We start from the raw sequence: 20096 nt of genomic DNA, 5'->3' as shown, positions 1-20096 counted from the left end.
CTTTCTTCTTGTTTTTTCTTTAATTTTTTTTAAAGGGGGTGGGCAGAAAAAAAGTAAGGATTAGGGGTTTGTTGAGGAAAGGGAGTTAGGTTGGGATGAGGTCATGTTCATGACGCACACCAGCGTAGCCTTAGCTACCAGAGACGGGGGTGATCTTCACTGCACATTTGGACAAAAAAGCCGACTCTACTCGGTCAACTTTGGAGACACATACAGGCAGACACAACAACAATGAAAACATAACTTTCCTCAAGGGGGACAAAGACAGCATACTACTAAACTGTGTGGTGTAAAGCACGCTCCTCAACAGGCTACTGAGCACAGCTGCTAAAACTGACAAGCCTGTTCCCGTGTTACAATCTCTTGCGTGGACCCAGGAGACATTGATGGGAGGGGGGTGTTGACCTACCCGGTACAGGTGATGGAAGCCAAAGGCCATGCCAGCCATGATGATGGCCAGGGCCCCGTAGTCTCTCCATCTGTAGCCTGGAGCACCTGTAGGAGGACACAGACACAAACAACAACAGATGAGCACTACGCCTCATATTATTCCTTCTTAAAGATGACAAGAACTCAAGCAAGTTGTCAAACTTGCACCAGTTATTAAAACCGCTGCCAGCTAAACAGGATTCTACAGGGGGGGACAAGGGGGTTGGGTGTAAATGAAAAATGCAGATGCTACATTTATTTTACTCATAGTAGGCTGCGCTTTATACCGCACCGAGCAAGACCGTAACCTCCCTCCGAGAATGTCAAGAGGATTTAATTTGCGGTAGGTTTAAAAAAAAAAAAAAAAAGGTTTCTGTTCAAAACTGTCAAAACCGTTCGGTTGAAATTAATTGCAATGGATGTCAGATGAATCATGACAGGTTTTGCATTCAGACACAAAAAGCTGTTTGCAGACCAAAGAAAATAATGCCTGCGTGATGTACTGCATAAGGCTTTAGCTTCTTCTGCACCTGCTGTAAACGTTACGTGAGGAGGTTGCGTGTGTTTGAGTCAACATGAGGAGTTTAGTCATGGCCGTGGAAATCCCCTGCAAAAAAAAAAACTCCCATTTCATTTCATTTTTTTATTCTCTTTTCTTGTTCTCGTTTACTAGAGATGTCAGTAGCAGGTGTTAATGAAAGTTCAGTTAGAGAAGGTTATAGTCATGAGGATCGTCTCCACTTTAGCACAGTCACTAACAGCGTAGTACATGCTAGGAAATGCAAACCACATCAAAACCCTCTCACATCCCCTCTGCGCTCACCCTCATTCTCTATACAAGGTTTACCTAGCAAAAACAGAGAGAGAGAGAGACAGAGAGACAGAGAGAGAAAGAAAAAGAAAGAAAGAAAAAAAGAACCAAACCTGCCTTCAATATAAAAAAAAGTAAGCAACTCCCTGGGCACAAAGTGACAGCAGACATTTGCTTAACAGACAAGCCAGTCTGACTGGACTCACACGAGATACAAAGCAGGCCCTAACACCTGTGCATACCTTGCACCTGAACAGGGCACTGCCAGGAAACCAGAAATGATGTTGAGAAAAACAAATTAAGTGTGCTAAAACACACTTGTGTAGACAGTGTGAATGATGCTAATCAAGCTCAAAGGCTGTGTCCTGCTTGTTAGGAAATAAGCTGTTGTTTACCGACATTTTTGTCCAGACTATAAAACCTTACTAACTGAAGATTTCACACAGATCTGTTATGCAACATGCATTACTTAGCAACTAGTGAGAAATTAGGCAAGAGTATGTATGGTATGACAAAGCTCTTCAGGCCAGATACACTTTTTAAGTAGAAGAGCACTCGGAGAGCCCAGACCACCACCAAGGCCAAATGCCCCATATCGCAATGTTAACAAAAGTGAAAAATAATTTTGAGGATCCGCCCAATGATTCAGATCCGCTCCCAAACGTAATGGGTTCTTCCTTGGCCCATGGCAACACTCTTCCACTAAGTTTCATGGAAATCAGGTCAGTAGGTTTTGCCTAATCCTGCTGACAAGCAGACAGTCAAAAAGACAAACAAACTGCACCGAAAACATAACAGCCCTGGTGGAGGTAATAATGGTGTATCTAGACATTGGCCAAACTAAGATAATTTTTTTTTTCATTTCCTTTCATTGAGGCAAATCATGTTCCTTGCGCTTTGAGGAAAACAAGTCACCACGGTCGATTTAGCAGCTGATTAAATTTTTGAAGACACTCATGCGATTTGACACGCAAATAAAATTCTGAAGTCATTCCCTTCTCTGTACTTTCAAGGTGAGGCCAGGTGATGTTCCTTGCCTCGGGGCATTTGCACATCCACGGCATATTCAGGAATGAACTCCCAAATACTCCAACGCCAAGTTCCTCATCAGATTCTGTTATTTCAGACCAGACGGTAAACAAGCATTTACTGAATGTTTCAAGCTGCTCTGGAACGGCATGTTCAATACAGGATGAGCTCTGGCATGCGGAGGTTGAGGACTTTCACAGGACATTCCATTGATTCAGGCCTCAATTTTACTGTGGGCTTTGCTGCCATTTTATTACTTAAACATACACCAAGCTGGGAAGTAAACAGACTTGTAGGAAATAACACCTGCTTAAAGCCAAGATAAGCTGCAGGACCTAAAGAGGGTTTAAGACGATGATCGGCTTTAAGGTGTAATGCAAGTTTACAGCTAAGATGTGCCAATGTTTCCAGATCCTTTGGGGTGGTTGACAAGCTGCTACTGCTGCTGCTGCTGCTGCTGCTACTGGAGTGGCCTTGGGAGGAAAGCACAGTTGGGGGGGAGGTGTCCGAGTCCTTGAGGAGGATGGCCGTTACCCAGTACACCAGGAGGCCATCCTGGCCCAGCCTAGCCAAGCTCATCCCAGTCCAACTCCCATTTCCCCCCCCACCCCCACCAACCCCTCTCCATCTCGCCCCCTCTCGGGGGCTGCTTTTTATTTGGTCACTTAAGGTGTGAGGCTGGGCAGTCCATTCCCCCCGATTTTCCAATCTCCTCTCAAATTTATTGGGTTCAGAAGAGGCCTTACTGTCCTTCCGCGGGTTGAAAATAGAGATCAGAGTATCCATTACTCCGACAGAGATGGATGCGGGTCCCCGTGCATCGTCCCCGTAACAAGGACATCAAAGAGAGGTGGCCCCCTCTTTTCAGCGTGACCCCCGTACAAGAATCGCTGCACTCACCTCATTATGCACTTCTCTTATAGCCGTTTTGATATAAAACCCCCCACTATAGTCGGGCTGGAGCCTAACTACATGGCCATCCCATCAACATCACTTTCATTACAAAACATGAGATGCTGGGGAGTCAAGGACGGTGCAGTAATAAATGAGGGTGGAATACATCTGGAATCATTGTCATACGGGTTAAGCATTATGCGGACTTCATTCTGCATTGGTAAATCAGGCGGCAGTGCCGGCCGGGCGGCTCATAACCTGGCGTGGTAATAAAGATACTGGTCGGCCAGGCCCTTCTCTGTGTGGCCTCGAGAGAGAGAGAGAGAGAGAGAGAGAGAGAGAGAGAGAGAGAGAGAGAGAGAGAGAGAGAGAGAGAGAGAGAGAGAGAGAGAGGGGGGGGGGGGGGGGGGGGGGGGGGGGGGAGGGAGAGGGGATTGCTGCAGATCGGTGTGATGGAGTAGTCAGGATATCACATGGCCCACATTGTCATAGAGAGTCAGCCAGGAATTAATTACAGGCCACAGCGCTGGGGCTATGTGTTACAATAACCCCTGCTTTAGAAACTGGTAGGGAGAGAGTTACTGTATGCATTTACTGTAAATATGGCGATGAATCGAGAGACTGCGGAGCAGACTGAAGCAGTGAATTATAACCAGGGTTAGTCTGTTTAGTCTGTTCTAGGCTAAACTAAATGTGCGCAATTGCATACTTCCATTCATGGTGCTGGCAAAAATGACCTGTTCTAACGCATTAGGGGCTCTTTGGTGGAGGACCGCTTCTTTGGTCTCTCCCCACAGTCACAGTAAATCACTGGGGGAGGTGAAAGCGCTGGGGTGCAAGTGGAGTTGAGCAGAAGGGCACTCACTGTGTGGTATGGGGACCAGCTGGGAGGGGTGCAGGACGTGGGGGGGGCCCAGGGGGGAGGGGACCAGGGCCAGCGGCTCCTCCGTGAAGCCTGAGCGCTGGATGGCCACTTCCACCTCTTCATCCGTTAGACCTGCCCAGGGTGACAAAAAACAAGGAAGCATGCACCATCAGATACCACAGTACTTTACACAGTTTCACAGATGGTTTTATCAATAGAGTTGCACAGGGTTGACCAAAAAAAAGACTGCATTCTGTTACCGCAAAACACAGCAGATTGTTCGGTTGAAAAAAAAGTCAAATTAGTTCCAAGGGGGGCCTCCTATAGCTATGTGCACTCGGGCTACTATCCATCTGTCTTAATGAGAATGGAGGTTGATTGAAATATCCTGCCACTCCCTCGACCCGTAATAGAGCTTGTTTGCTCAGCACCTTACACTACGCATCAAGTGCTTACAGTAACAGAACAGTAACCGTCCCTGAGACAACAGAGGATGTGGTATGTGGACATCCAGGAAGCACACTTGTCTGAGACGATCTGAACGGAGCCCTCTGCTCCACGGGGCCAAGTCTAGCAGAATTGAGGCAGTCCACCTCCAACGCTATATTTCCCAGGTGGAGTGCTCATAAACCCAAGCCAGCAAAATGCATTATTTTAATTTCTTCATTGTAATGTAAATGTATTACATAATTTTGCAAATGCCAATATAATTTAATCTTCAGATCTTTTTTTTATAATGATTTTAGGGATGATTAAATTGCACAGAAGCTCCCTGCTGGAACATGAGAGAATGGGAGGGATCTAATATTAACATTTCCTTTTGTGCAAAGATGAGGCTTTATGTTTCCAAAGCCAGCGCTGAGTCACTGGTGTCTTTTTCTTCCTTATTTGACATCAGTAAGTAAACAAGTAATGATATCCACGGGTGACTGAAACAAACTCCATTACGGCTCTATTTCGCCGCTCCTAGCAAGAAAATCCTGAGAGGGAGCTTCAGATAGAAAGCAACACATTAAATGAACTACATTTCTCTGAGTATTTAGGAGTTAGCTGGCTTCAAAGCAGCCTTTTTTCTTCAGTATAATGCACCAGTTAAAGACGCATCACATCACATCAATTCTGCTGCCCTGACCTTCTGTTTGGCCAGGCGAGCGCTGGAGGTCTGTCACTTCAGCCTTTATTTATTTAGCTACACACCTAACTGAGTGGGCTTTCCCTCTTCATGCTGCCTTTCTCCTCTGTCAGAGACCCGCTAAAAGAGCTGTTTACTACAGACGCTCCCAAGGGCTTTCGGACCATTCAATTCAGGGCAGCTCTCAAGCTCAAGCGGGGGGAAAAAAGCTGAGGATTTGCTCAAATTGAGATGTTTAGAAGAAGCAGGGGAGAAAAAAAAAAAGACAAGACAGACGTTTCGCCTCACACACAGAGGTGCACAGGCGCGCGCACACACACACACACACACACACACACACACACACACACACACACACACACACACACACACACCTCCACCTGCCCACTGTAATAAACCCATCAGACACAGAGCAGCCGCTGGTGCCCATGTGTTTCAGCAGGCCGCAGGCAGCCCAGGGGAAGGCGAGGGGGGATTTCCAGGCTGAGCCTCCAGGCTGCCGAGACAGACACCTGAAGCACGCCACCGCCGGGTTTCCGGATCAGCACGCGTCCTCGGGGACACACACTGTTGAACTCCACCAAATGCCGATGTCGGTGATAATGATGACGGAACGTGGCGGTTGCTTGGTTAAACAAGGGTTAAAATGAGCGCCGTGGAGAAGGGAGAGCATGTGTTCCTGTAAAGGTGTGGAGGGGAGGGATCATTCCCTGTTCGGCTGTGGCCCGGCGCTCCAGCACAAGGGCATTAATGTAATTTATACACCTCCACCATTTTCATTAAAATGAGCATTTAGTCACTTTTATCACTCTGGCAGAAAAATCCTGAGGTTAAGGTCAAAGCCACAAGGAGGGTCCTTTTATAAGCCAGGGGAGAGGGGGAGAAAAAATACCGTTTTACAGTTACACACCAACCTGGAGGCCTCTCGGGGACTAAAATGGCCATGAAAATTGTTGAATAATTTAGGGCAAATATTGGCCAGCCTGTCTTGCATGGCAGTCAAGGGTGCCAGGAACCAGGCGAGTCCGTTTGCTGAGCTGGCGCAGTCGGTCTGCACTCGCCCGTCCAATAAGCAATAACGTGTCCCTGGACCCATCCATTCATCTCACCACAGTAGACTTGGTGGTGGCAGAGTATTGAGTGAGACATGGATGCTCCCCCGTTCTTACCGCATAGCAAACATACCCCTGGGAACTTCACATTTCCTACTTTCACCTTGCAATGTGAGAGCCCCTGTCTTTTTCTTTCTTTTTAACCTTGTTTTCTTGAAGTGCGTTAACAAAGAAAATGTATGCGCACTTTGTGTGTTTGGATGTATGTGGTGCACCAGCTACAAAAGGCTTTTGCTACAGATAAAACAAACCTAATGCATGCAGATTCATTGAAAAAATGTATTTTTTTCTTTTCAAAATAAAGCTCTGGCACAATGTTTTTTTTTTTGCTCTGATCTCTTTATTAAGACAACTGTGGTGTTGAAATGAAAGGCCCTTTTGAGATGCATTTTGAAACAACAAAGACAGTGAGGTGAACCCCCAAGTTTTACATATTAAAGGAAAAAACGGCACTCGTGAAAGAAAACCCTGAAATTTATTACGGTTTCCCAAACCTGTGGAGTGACCCTTCAGACCCCCATTTCAGATCGACCCGCTAAAGGATGATTGCCCCACCCCTCTAGCTTGAGACATAAATTATATCTAATGACGACACCGTAAAAAAAAAAAAAAAAGAACAATAATGGAAAGCTATTCTGTATTTCATTATACTGTATTATTTGGTGCACCTGATACACGCAGAGCCTGTTTATGAGTCACCGTATTAGCAGATGCTCAGCCCTAGCATTTGCTTTGACCTTGCCATTCTCATTGGGGCATGAAATTACGGTGGTGGCACCTCGATATTACAGCTATAAATACTGTAAACTGCATATCTGGGCTACGTTTTCTATTGTCTTTCAACATAAACCTGATCGGTATTTATTTAAAGGAAAACCCATTGCTCGTCGCGTTATTTACAGCTCTATTTTCAAAGACCTTCTCTGCTGTTTTCTTTTTTTCCCCTCTTTCACTTCTCTCTTTTTTTTCTCTAAGGCAAGGAGGTGACACGGTCAGCCATAAAAAAAGCATTTCTCCAATTCTGGCTCTTCTGAACTTTATGGGTTAAGAACAAGCTCGAACAACCAATTATAAAATTGCTTACTAAAATATTTTGGGTGCTAAAAGGTGAATGCTGTTTTACTGTCCTACAAGGACTGAATTATTAAGTTGTCCTTGAGTGAAAATTACTTACATTTTGAATATGAAATTGTGGGTTGGAGGGGGGGGGGGGGGGGATATAATATAATAATAATGTCAGGGGTCATAAATAGATGGAGGTCAATGGGTTATGGAGCGGCTGAAATGCAACTTTGGCCCGTTTCTCATGCAGGCGTTCGTATGGTGAGATTTCACATGTCAGGTTTGTGTCCCCGGGAAAGGTGTGGGGGCCACCGCACAATTGCCTGCCCTAAATAATGACCACTCTCATAGCTTATTCATTTATGTATTAAAAAAAGCAGACTCTGCTCTCATTTCCCTGCTTTATCGCCTTCCTGTTGATGACAAAGTGGGCAGAGAGCCGGGGCTAGGTGGCGCCGTGGAGTAATTTATAACCACATCAATCCCTTTGCCTTCCACGCAGGCCTTGGTCATTGCCATTTTTGTCCGAGAGGTGAGTCAAATAACCTCCCTTGCAAACATCAGCCCATTAATATCGGGGATGATGAACCATACCCTTACCTTCATACCGTAAGCGCGTTGTTCGACCAACTGATGGCCACTGATGGCCCTGATGGCCTTCCATCATTACTGAGCACCGCATAGAGGGGAGGCACTGAGAGGACTGCTGGGGTCACAAGTGCCATACCCACATACAGGTCAGGACTATCAGATTTTGGGTTTAGGTCCAAAGTCCCCTTGTTACAGCAGGATGGCAAAAGTAGCACTTTTCTAGCACTGAAAGACCAGATCAGATTTGATTTTTCAGTCTAAAGTCTGACGTTGTGATACAAAATGACACAGCTTCACAAATATCTGGAGAACCACTGATGATCCACTGATAAAAATGAATGTGACCTACACCCAGGTCACATGCGATGCCAGCTGCATGCAAAACATGCACTTGCGTTTGAGACATCGCAAATGAAACTTCTTGTTTTGAGACATCATTTCACACTGACAGGAGGACGGTCTCCTAATCAAAGCGACGCAAACAGCAAAAGTGTATGGAAAGCTGGAGGAAAAAAGGTAATTGTCAATTCATGGTGTGAAATTATCCGTTTACATAACATTAGCACATATTTGGTGCGTGCGTATCGAAACCAATCACGTATCCCCTTGAAGGAAGCGGGGTAGGACACGACGGACAGGAGAGGTATCCTCCAGTACAGATTGGAGCAGAATAGTGCGTGTAAATAATAATATCTGGAGGAGAGATTATTGTGTAAAGAATTGGCAACATGTAATCAAAGTGTGTCCCATTTTCCTCTTCATCAGCGACACCCTGCACCCCACCCCACATACACACACACATACACACTCACAGAACCCTATTGCTCCCCCACCACAGCATCTTCTCGGGCTATCGGAGGAATCCAATTTAAATTCCTCTCCACCAGGAGATGGTATTGTTTTATTTTATGTGAGCTTTGACATTTCTAGCGGTTAAAGCTGAGTAAAATCAGGAAATATTTACATAAAATTGACATTAAAGTGAATTAGAAATTAAGATGGACGGTATATTTGTGCCACTGACTCTGTGGAGACAGTGGTGGGGGAGTTAAGGGTGGTGGCGGGGGTGGTTGTGATTGCTTTGGGGTGTGATTGCAGGGGTGCTCAGGGGGTCAGACTGCTGAGAGCAGAGCGTGCCAGAACAGTGGGTTTATGACGAAAAAATGACAGTGACACTTGTGTATCTGTAGGGGCATATGTGGCTCACAGGAAGACGTTCCATTATGCGGAATCATATGGTGAAAGAGGACAAACAAAACCAGAAGCATCCTCCCCAGTCGGTAATGGCCGGAGACATGTGTAAATACATAATTCATAGCATGGTTCAGCTAAAAGACATTACATCAGCCTTAACAGATCCAGAGTTAAGGCTGAATGAAGTAAGTCCAGCTTATGCTCTCCACAGCCTGTGGCCACCTAAAAGTTTTTGGAATCCTATATGCAGCAAGAAGAACATGCATAAACAAAACAGAATTAGTTCCGTGGTTCATTTTGTATTGGGTTCTGATTACTGTGACCTTGGCCTAACCCTAAACCTAATTAATGGGTATTAGCCATAAACAGGGAAAATTAAAGGTCACCCTCATAATCATCAAGCTGTCGTTTCTTGGTACTGTATTTAAGGCATGCCTTTAATGTGGAGTGCACCAAAAATCAAACTGAATTTCGACTTGAAATAAATTACATTAACTCATTCAGACGTCTGCGAGGAAAACATGTCAGAAGAGGCTGGGATAGACTGCTTGCGTGACGCTGGTTAAAGAAAAAAAATTACATGGGATTTAATAAAGTGAAATTGGCTTAAGATTAGTCAGCACTTTGCCTAGAAGATTAGTTTCCCGCCTCCCCTTCAATTTGCCCGAGCTGTGATACAAAGTGATATAACACAGTGACATAATTGCATTGTTCAAGGTGAGGCTCTTGTAGCGGTGGCCTTCTGCTGACACAAGGCTATTTTCACAGAACATGCAAATGTATGGGGCCGTTCACCCTACAGCACAGACGTGCTATTCAAAGCTGTCTGGGGCACAAGATCATCAGCATAGCCCCCCTGCATGCATGTGCAGTGCCACTGACCACAGCCGAGGCACTGAGTCACTCCTACATGCCATGAGAACTGAGCAAACAGCTCTTCTCATTGCACAAACATATCCCCTGTGACGTACTTTCAAGTTGGTGCTTTTTACTGCACAGGGTTTCAGGTAAATTGTAAAGTGTATTATAATAGAGGTTTTAAATATGTAATTTAAGCTTAAAACACCACTGACAAAATTCTGCTTAAAAAGATCTGACCGTGGTTCTGTCCTCCGTGTGCCTCTCTTGGCAGTGTTTGGCTGCCATCAGGCATAGTTCACTGAAATGGCCCGAGAAGTGGGAATGTCACATGAAAGTCAGCCTCGCGATGGATGGAAAGCTCCATCTTCCAGAATTACTGACGGCATGGAAAGAAGTAATCAAATGATATTTCAAGAGCCGAAATGAATTCTCTGGCCCCGGCAGCTGTAAACAGCGATCAACTCACAGTTGTATCAATAACCTCACGGTTACAAGGTCTGGTAATTAAAAGGCTAGTGACCTGGAAAGTGTGCCCTCATTCGAAGATCTCCAAATGTCCATATATATAAAAAATAAATTACAAAAACACCACTGCTCACAACACCAAATTGGAATGGCAATAGAATGTGCCTCACCCTTCAAAACGTATAGATCTATTGACGCTCTCTAATGCCCCAGGGGTGACATTGTTTTGATGGTCCTGGGTGCACGGTGCTTCTCAATCATGTCTATCCCGGCCATATATTCAGATCTAAGTGAGTTTTAAAAATGAAACTGTGATGCATTCTCTCTAATCTCACAATAAAAGCTGTCAGATCTGGATGAAGTCGCCAGAAATAAGTGTCTGTGGATTTTATTGCAGCAGACTAAATTACACTCGTTTTGCTGCAACCGGGGGAAACTATTTCAGACAAGCTCTTACTAAGAGGAGAAGAATACAAGATGCAACACCACTAAAATGGTCAAAATCTCAGACATTTACTTTATTTTTGTGAACTCTCTCAGTGTTGTATTAGGTGTCCCTTTAGTAACTTTACCAGTAGGTTACAGCTTGGGTCTAACCCCAGTACGATCCAATTGATGAAAATAATATAGCAAACATTCGATTTGAACATTTGAGGACTGGCCAACAGGCCCCAGTGTGGAGAGAGACACCTTTGTGCTGTTTATGTTTGTTATGTCTTTTCCCTGCCCTCAGTTTGTACATGTGCACCCATATGTTGCTCTTGAACCCACTTGACTGGGGAAATTGACCTATTAAAATGTAGCAGCATGCTGGCATATAAATATTTAATGAGCTAATAGAGCCCTTGGAGGAAAACATTTTAGAACGATTTTTCATGCATCCTTCTGTTTTTTAACATACGTATAACCTGATAATGTTTGTAACAGAAGACGATGTTAACGGAAAACACTTAGGCTAGAGGAAACCTAAAGACCATCGTTTCATGTAAACCTATTATATATTCAACTTGGGCAAACGCAGCTCTGAATTATAAATAAAGCAAGAATTGTTGCTAACGAGAGACGTGGATCAGGGGGGAAATTCTCAAAAGATATGGGGAGTCATAATACACCACTCACGTGAATGATAGCAGCCGGCAACAATAGATTTCGTCTCCCATTTCCTCCACTGATCATGGAGCTTTTAGGCTCACTTTTCACAACGCCACTGCCGCAATGCTCGAGGCCCAAGTCTCCGGGCATTTTGCGATTAATTAGTCCCAGACGTATACAACTGTTACAGCAAAGGATCGGAAAAAAGAAGAGAAAATATGATTCTTTTATACAAAAAGACAAATGTGTGTGTGTGTGTTGAAGCACATGAGAAGAACGAGCTGGATACAAAGCGAGTTTAAAACAAACATCCCCCACACAGAGATGACACCCAGATTATCCATGTCGACCTGAGCACGGGGAAGGAGGCCAATTTGGAAACTGGAGGGCTTCACTCCTCCGAGAGGAGCTCATTGCACTTAATGGATTACAAATAGTCTAATCATAACAAATGATTAGAGTGGCCTGGTTTGCAAAAGCATGAAAATTTGCATTTTGATGGAAGCTAATGTTAAATATGTGACCCTGGCCGTCCTGAATGGAAAAAGTCTTGGTAAAGATGGGGCATGAAATGTATTTACTACTCTGAAATAAAGAGACTGAATAATTTTCCGGTTAGATGTGGTTCACTATTTATAAAGCACAGCCACTGACAGCCTGGTGCACAGATATTTTTAGCCAAAATATTTATGATCACAGCAAAGCAGTCATCTGGTCGATATGGCCTAACTCTCCACAGCACGCCCTGCTATATTTATGATAACAGCTAAATTAAGTAAAAGTCTTAAAATGCTGGGAGGTACCATAATTGACAGCTCCAGCGAAAGTGCAAACAGGGTTTGTCAATATTAATTTTCTGTTTGCCAAAGAAGCATCCCAACTGGTGGGTCATTTATCCATGGGATCATGCTCTCTGCAGCTGAATCGACCTGTACCTCCCCCTCCCCCCGACCAGGATATTGACCTTTGACCCCTGCAGGCAAATGACCTCAGAGGTGAACATTCAAGGCGAATCTGATGTTGTCTGTGTCTCCCTCTCAAAACAAGCATTGTGCAGCAGAGGGTGTGTGTGTGTGTGTGTGTGTGTCTCCACTGGTTTAGACGTGAAAACAGACAGGAATAACAGCACTCGGAAGCAGAGTTGTTGGAAGAGTGGGAACGTTGAAAGAGGGGTTCACAGAAGAGTGGCGTGTTGAAAGAAGTGCACTGTGGAAACTCCCTGTGCTTTGTCAAAGCACAAGCATACTAGGGCCGGGAATAGCTCAACACAACGATCAACAATCGGGGATGAAAACTCACAAAACAAAATGCTCTTTGTCCTAGCCCATCAAACATCGCAACAATGGATCTCACCTTTCTTCTTCAAGAAAGCTTTTCGGGTGGCCACGGGACTCTGACGAACTTTCTGGTTCTGCAAAAATTTAACTGCTGTTGCAATCTGTGGGGGAGAGAGAAACACAAGGCTATTTAACTCACATTTTTTCGCAAAATGTATCCACACACTGCACTCAGAAGCAATTAATGGGAACGTCTGTCTCACATGTCATAAAATAAGCCACGCTCTCTCTTATAAAACACGAGTACATTAGCTGATTTGATTGCTTAGAGCTCGGTGAAAAAGTTCCTTCATTGTGCGGAATAGGAAGAGAGCAGACCACCTAGCCACTTTAGAGATAAATCTAGGGAATGTGCGAATCAGCAGTTATAAAATTAGCCCATCAAGGTTTGCTGAACAAATGGAGGATGGAGTTTAATTTACCATTATCCTCTTTAAGACAAACTCCAAATCTTAAGTGAGCGCTGGTGAAAATCCATACTTAATGCAGACGTGGCCGTCTGGATCTAATAGCTGCAGAATACCTGCCTGGAAAGAAAAAAACAGTCCGGCCAGTCTTAAGGACGAAAATGCATTATGATCAAATCACTGGGTCTCGTGCTACGTAATGACTAAGTAATAATGCAGCAGGAAATTAAATATGGCCAGAACACGTGTAGTTTTAAGTGCCTAGCGTTCATCGATTCGGCCATGTTTTCCTTGAGGTCCACCTTAATTTGCCACTTAAAACACTCTTTTCCACGAATTAAGAAGGGAGGGGGAAAAAGAAAAACACCCAACCTCGAACACCATTAAATGTGGAGTTTGAAGAGGGTGTGGTGAGGGAGGGGGGCTTTGAAGTGGTGCTTTTAAAATCGAGATCAACATGAAATAACATCGAGCAGGCTGGATGGGGAAGAAACGCACACTCAGGCCCTGGCACTAAGATAAGTCGTTATCGCACCTGTGGTCCCCGTGATTCAATTGTAAAAGTCATCCCTCTAATAGGTTGAAAGGTTTTGATTACTGTTCTTTTCTTTAAGCGAGCCCCCCAAAAAAGAAAGACATAAAGAAAAGAGAGAAAGAAAGTGATTGAGCGCACTGTCTCTGGTAATTCATTTTGGGTAATGCATTGCATATACTAAGGACCTGTTTCAATCCAAAAGAATTGCATTTTGAAAATCGGCTGAGGAGAATATATAATAGAGAGACTGAGTGAAGGGGGCTGAAGGGCCATATAATTCTTCAGCGGCAAATCAAGACAAAGTGGGTTAGGGGACATGGTTTTGCCATCAAAACGTATGATAAAGATATACCGATCAGTTTAAGAAGAAGCAGGATTTCCTAGGCTTTTGTAGCATAAATAGAAGGTGGGGGAGGATCAAAGCTTACTTTAATGCTGCTTGCAAAAAAAATAAAAAGTCTATCACAGGGCAAGTCCAAAACAGAAATCACCATGTGTTAACCTTATTAAAATTATTCAATTCATATGCCCAGTATGGACCTCCCCTAAATGAATATCAAACAAACACACACAGACTCGCACGCAACACAAAACACTCAATACATCTGAGGCCACTGCGTTCGGGTGTCACCATGACATTACGGTGACCTTTGAAGTGCATAAGGGTTACACAAGGGGTGTGGAAATTCCTGGATCTCTATATGCTGAAGGCACATTAAGCCCAGTCACCCGGAACCTTCATTGTGACAAGCAGATGAGAGCGTTTGCCTGGCGAACCCCCCTCACCCCTTCACCCCCCCCACCCCTTCAGTTTCCCTGGCGGATGTTTGAGGAGAGCCAGTTACAGTAAAAAACAGCAGACCTCAACTATCTGTTTCAAAAGAATGATGACACTTTGAGAGAGCTTCAAACACATGGATCCATTCTGGTAAGAGTAATGGAAAACAGCACTGGGTGAGAACCATGAGGGAAGCACAAAAATGTTTTTGCAAGCTTAAAGTAATGGTCAAAAAAAAAAAGCACAGTACTTGCATTGAGAAGGCAGGGATTGTTTTTCTGTTATTCTGTTTGGATGGATAGGATCCCTTAAGTTGTAACTATCAAGGTTCAACAATGTGATTAAAGTTCAAGCTATAGAAGGGCTAATATTAAATAAAATCAACATTTTTTTAGAAACTTAATAAATAACCAACCAGAAAACTGAAAAAGAAAAAAGATTAAAAAAAGGCAAATCAATACCCAAGATCTATGAAGTATTAAAAACACTTCTACAAAATATTAAATCCTAGACAGATGAGGCAATGTCCATTTATTTTTCAGGGTTGCTTCTGATCTTCAGGGAGCACAAAAGTGCTTTTCTTTGCAGATGACATAGCCAGCTCTCCCCAAGTCCCATCCAGACATCTCAATCAATTATAACCACATTGCCCAGATTTTAGTCTTATCCAGTTATTGACTTATAGATCACCCGCTTGTAGTGTAAGGTAGCGCACAATGGTGCTTTTAAAGGAGGGGGCTGCATCACTATATGTCAGTACAAGGCACATTTGGTTTGACAGGCTAAATATCAACTTAAATTAAAAAGCCTGGTGTATGTTGCCTTGCTGAATACCAGTAAATAACTCTTTGTTAATCAACCATTATTTTCTAATGTTTCTTGTAAGGCTAAAATTGCTAATGCACTGAAAGTGCTCCCGGGTCCTAACCGATAATCTTTGCAAATAAGATGACTGTTAAAGTGTCAGGTGTAACCGAAAAAGTGGCGAAAACTCAATCATAGGCGAAGACAAACATTACCCATCGCGCCTGGAGACAGGCAAGTTGATGAGCAGACAAGATCTTGGGAGTCCTGGTGTGCCATTATCGGATTTGAATTGGATGGTGCACTTTTCTTGACACTCGTCCTAAGTTCCGTACCAAAATTGAGGCTGGGGTGACTCGTTAACGCGCTGAATTCGATCTGCCCCACTATGTCTGACTGCAGTAAGGAAGCAGCCATGATGGTAAGCTGCAGCAGATGTCCCCCTTCAAGTTATTAGGTTACGAGATGTAGAAGAGTAACATTTAGGACTTCACTCTTACAACCTTGGTTTTGGTAAATCTATTCAGAGCAGAATTATAAACATGTCCTCCGCCAAAATATCTACCAGCTAAGATCGAAATGAATAGCAAAAATGTACACTAATACATGTTCACAAAAGTTGTTTGTCACATCTTCTTGAAGACTTACTACAAAAGTGTGTTTCCAGTTAGAGATTTCCTCTCTCTGGCGAGGGCATGTGATGTTTGACTGTACGAATATACGCGCTGTAAAATAAATTTTGAGCCATAAAAGATAAAAGGGAAGTCTTGCTTAGAAACCCTGCCATAGAACTGCCACATATGAAAGGGAAGACGTCCGGAATGACTTTGCCTTGGGGTCAAGCAGGGCCAACCGGAGCCAACTGGGGAGTATTCATTTCTTCACTAAAGACATAGTGTGTTCTGCAAAAGATCGGCAGATCAGCTCAAAAGGCTTGACCTCTCAGGAAAAAAACTTCACCAAAGATATGATGGCATGTCATTTCATTGAGCTCCTGGGTCTCTTCATTCTTTTTTTTTTTTTTTTTACTTTGAAAACATGCTAAACTACATGATTACTAACTAGAGAACAGATTCATTTTAAAGCATGACTGTATTAGCACATATAAACTAATGATGATGAAAATGGCTTTGGGGTATGACTCAACCTTAGAAACATGGCATCAACAATCCATGGAACTCTGCTCAATAGCATTTTACAACAATATTCTGGCCAACTTGCAGACAATTTCAATGTTGCTAGAACATTGTGCAGAAAATAAACTGTATTTAAACAAAGAACATTTTTAAAAGAAATTTGTGTTCATAACTACAATAAGTGAGGGAGATTGAACTACTTAGGCCTATCTTCTAGTTAGCAACACCAATTCAACATTGTTTCTGCTCGTACACCCGAGCTGTGAGAGCTCTATTACAGCAAATCTTCAGTGGCACAAAAGGTAAGGTTATGCATTTGTTAGTGATAATGACCGCTCTTTCGGAGAGAAAGAGAGAAGGGGGGAACCAGCGGGGGGGGGCGGGGGGGGCATCAACAGAGGAAGCTAAAAGGAAATCATTAGCAAGTCTAGGATCCAGTCTCAGTGTGAATCAATTCATTTCAAATTGCCCTGTACATTTGTGGAGAAGCACCAGTGATATAATAAAAGGCTAATAGACATGGTGGAAATTGTGTTACATTGGCTCTCAAATTTCGCCCAAACAACAGTTGTGGAGGAGAAGTGGTAAATGTAGGAGGGTGGGGGAAGGGTGGGGTCGGACAGGGTAAAAAGGGTAAGAAGAATTAAGCTCTATATTAATTAGCTGCTTTCTGGTTGATCCTACGGTGGTGAGTGGTGGTTTCGGAGATGCTCTGATAGCTCCCTAACACCAAAGCCCGTGAAATGGAATGTGGTTCTGATGCAATTAGGTGCTTCCTCTTAGCCTGAGTCTGACTCCGCACAGGAGTAATCTTTTAAAGGTGCACAGGAGTAATCTTTTAAAGGTACACCTTTAAAGGCCCTGCTAATTATGACATCTCCTCCACTTTGGGGCAACCTTTAGTGAGGGGGGCAGGTCCTCTGGGGAGCCACAGGGGAAAATGACACGCCAGTTGGAGCGCAGGAGCCACTGAGCAAGCCTCTGTGTGTGTGTGTGTGTGTGTGTGTGTGTGTGTGTGTGTGTGTGTGTGTGTGTGTGTGTGTGTGTGTGTGTGTGTGTGTGTGTGTGTGTGTGTGTGTGTGTGTGTGTGTGTGTGTGTGTGTGTGTGTATGTGTGTGTGTGTGTATGTTTGTGTGCGTGTGTATGTGTGAGTAGATAGATTGACAGTCGCAGTGGAGAAATGATGCCTGTGTGACAGTGGTGAAACAGAGTAGTCTTCATATTCCTCACCAGTGGCACTGAGACCTTTTCCAAACCATCCACTCTGTTTGTCTAAGTCCTGGTTTCTCTGTGTGAACTGCAAGAAAAGTCTGTCAACAACGACTTCAAAAAAGCAAAATGTGAAAAGGGCCTGGAAAAAAAATCAGGCCGAGATATCAGTCTACCCAGCTTTCTTTACAGAGTCAAATCTACTTTTAAAAAGGTCACAAATATGATGCATGGGTATATGCAAAAAAAATTCCATTACTAATGACAAAGTATAAACACTTTTCCGGGTAGTCGCTCTATATTGAACGGCGAGGACCCAACAACAGATGGGCCAGCTGATATTCAAATCACGTTGGTGGCAATTTTTATTGAATGCTCTGAACTTCTGAAAGTAAAGGTCAGAAAGAACATTTCTGTGCACTGAAAAAAAAAAAGCAGATGGAAAACTTCATTGACGTTTTGCTCTGCAAAGGTTTAAAAATAACAGACAGCACCGCGTGTGTGACAACACTGGCCCCCGTGGGCAAAAAGCTACGAAACATGACATCAACTGCACGTTATGCAATTTTTACTGGATCCGGAGAAAATGGATACACATGCTCTCGCACACACACACACTTTTTCTCCCGAACAAATAAATGTTCAGAGGGCATTTTCTTCCCATAAGCTTTTCCTTCTTTAGGTCAATCAACAGACCCATAACACACACACACAGACAAACACCCCAAGCCAGAGACGTAGTGTTAGTGTTAGTGTGTGTGTGTGTGTGTGTGTGTGTGTGAGTGAGTGCGCGTACGTGCGTATGGCAAGTCAGTCAGCATGAAGCTTCGCCATGGGTCTGAGATAGCTGTCCATCAGCAGCAGAAGTAGCAGGGAGCCCTGCCAGATCAGCCCCGTGCTCCCCCTCCTTCCCTCCCTCAGTAAGAGCCCAGTCAGTGAACCCACAACCAGACAGGCTTATGCCTTCACAGCCTGAGCTCCCAATCTGTAATTGTAAGGCTAGCTATTTTCCGATTACAGACATGCAATAATTCCTCTTAAAAAGTAAATCAATAGAACAAGTTAAGTACAGCACTTTTTTTTTTTGTCTGGAAACGCTTCTGTTAACGTAGATTAATCTTGAGTCATAATCCTAACTAGCCTATAAATTGTGCTAATATCATGGCGGGCTGTTTCATTTGATCTACCCCACTTCCCCCCCCACCCTCTCGTCGTCGTCAGTATGAGAACTGGGCCTGTTCGCGTCAAAGAGTCTTATGTCAGCTGGTTACTGAGAAGGTGCCCATTGCGGTACTGATATAGGAAAAAATATCAATATTTAATCGACAGTCGAGAGAGACAGAGACAGAGACACAGAGAGAGAGAGAGACAGCCTAAACTGTTTAGAGATACTTTCGGGGTCTTTACAGCGGTGTCACTTTCTGTCGTTTAGTTGAGACAAAAAGGGCCGGTACCGTGCTGCCAAGGCTCTGGCCCTGTCAGGAATAACAGACGTGCAGGGGCAAAGGGGGCCATATTGAATGCTCCTCTTTACAAACTAATTATTTATAGCGCATAGAGTTTGAATGAGTCTCAAGCCTCCAAATACACTTTCCCGGAAAACAAGTGACAAATACCGCCACTTACTCCTGACCGAAAAGGGAAGATCAACAGCAGGGGTGATCCGTTCCCAGAGGGAAGGCCACGGCCTCCAACTAAGTGTCTGCCTCGCCGTTTCAGCCATCTTCTCACGTCCAGTGCACAGCCAGCGGGGACTGTCTTGCCACTACGTCTGCATTCAGGTAAAAAGAGCTAAACACAGGGGTATGGGAGCCCTCGCGCCGGGGAAAGGTCAACAGGGATTAAACTGGAGCACCAGCACAGAACAGGAACAGTTGCACTTTGTGATACAGTGAACACACATACAAGCTGCATACTCACATACCCCTCACTTGCTCACACACAAATACACACACACACACACACACACACACACACACACACACACACACACTTACTTTACTCAGCCACCACAAATATTCTAGCAGCAATCCAGTAATGGATACTTCCTCAGCTCCTCGATTGGTCAAAATGTTTTCATACTATAATTTAATTCAGAAACACTTTTACAAAGCAAGAGTAATCAATTTTAATTAGTTGATTTTTTTTTTTCAATCGCATAAAATTTAATGTACTGCCATCGATCTCCTTTGTTCTTTAATGCAGTGCCGCTTTCCTGTAATGTGAAGCTTTGCTGTTCTTTTTTTCCTTTTTTTTTTCTTTAGAGTCAATGATGACATTCAGTGACAGGCTGGTCCACAAGTCTCAGAGCTGTGAAGAGGGCAGGGCCAAAGCACACACACACACACACACA

The 20096-nt window shown here is 43.9% G+C and overlaps 1 protein-coding gene across 2 annotated transcripts in view; it reads right to left on the bottom strand.

The window, feature by feature from the left end:
* pex14 (peroxisomal biogenesis factor 14) overlaps positions 1-20096 on the bottom strand; it is a 56452-nt gene that overhangs the window by 17764 nt on the left and 18592 nt on the right. For both annotated transcript variants that reach the window (XM_012826195.3, XM_031566304.2), the window contains exons 3-5: positions 12891-12975; positions 4029-4160; positions 410-495 (exon numbers count right to left, since the gene is read on the bottom strand). In XM_012826195.3, coding sequence (XP_012681649.2) covers positions 410-495; positions 4029-4160; positions 12891-12975 — 303 coding nt within the window. The remainder of the gene's footprint in view (positions 1-409; positions 496-4028; positions 4161-12890; positions 12976-20096) is intronic.

This window comes from Clupea harengus, chromosome 4 (assembly GCF_900700415.2).
Source record: "Clupea harengus chromosome 4, Ch_v2.0.2, whole genome shotgun sequence".
In the NCBI taxonomy this organism is placed as follows: domain Eukaryota; kingdom Metazoa; phylum Chordata; class Actinopteri; order Clupeiformes; family Clupeidae; genus Clupea; species Clupea harengus.
The sequence above is the reverse complement of the archived record's forward strand: the minus strand, read 5'-3'. Positions and strand labels throughout refer to the sequence as shown.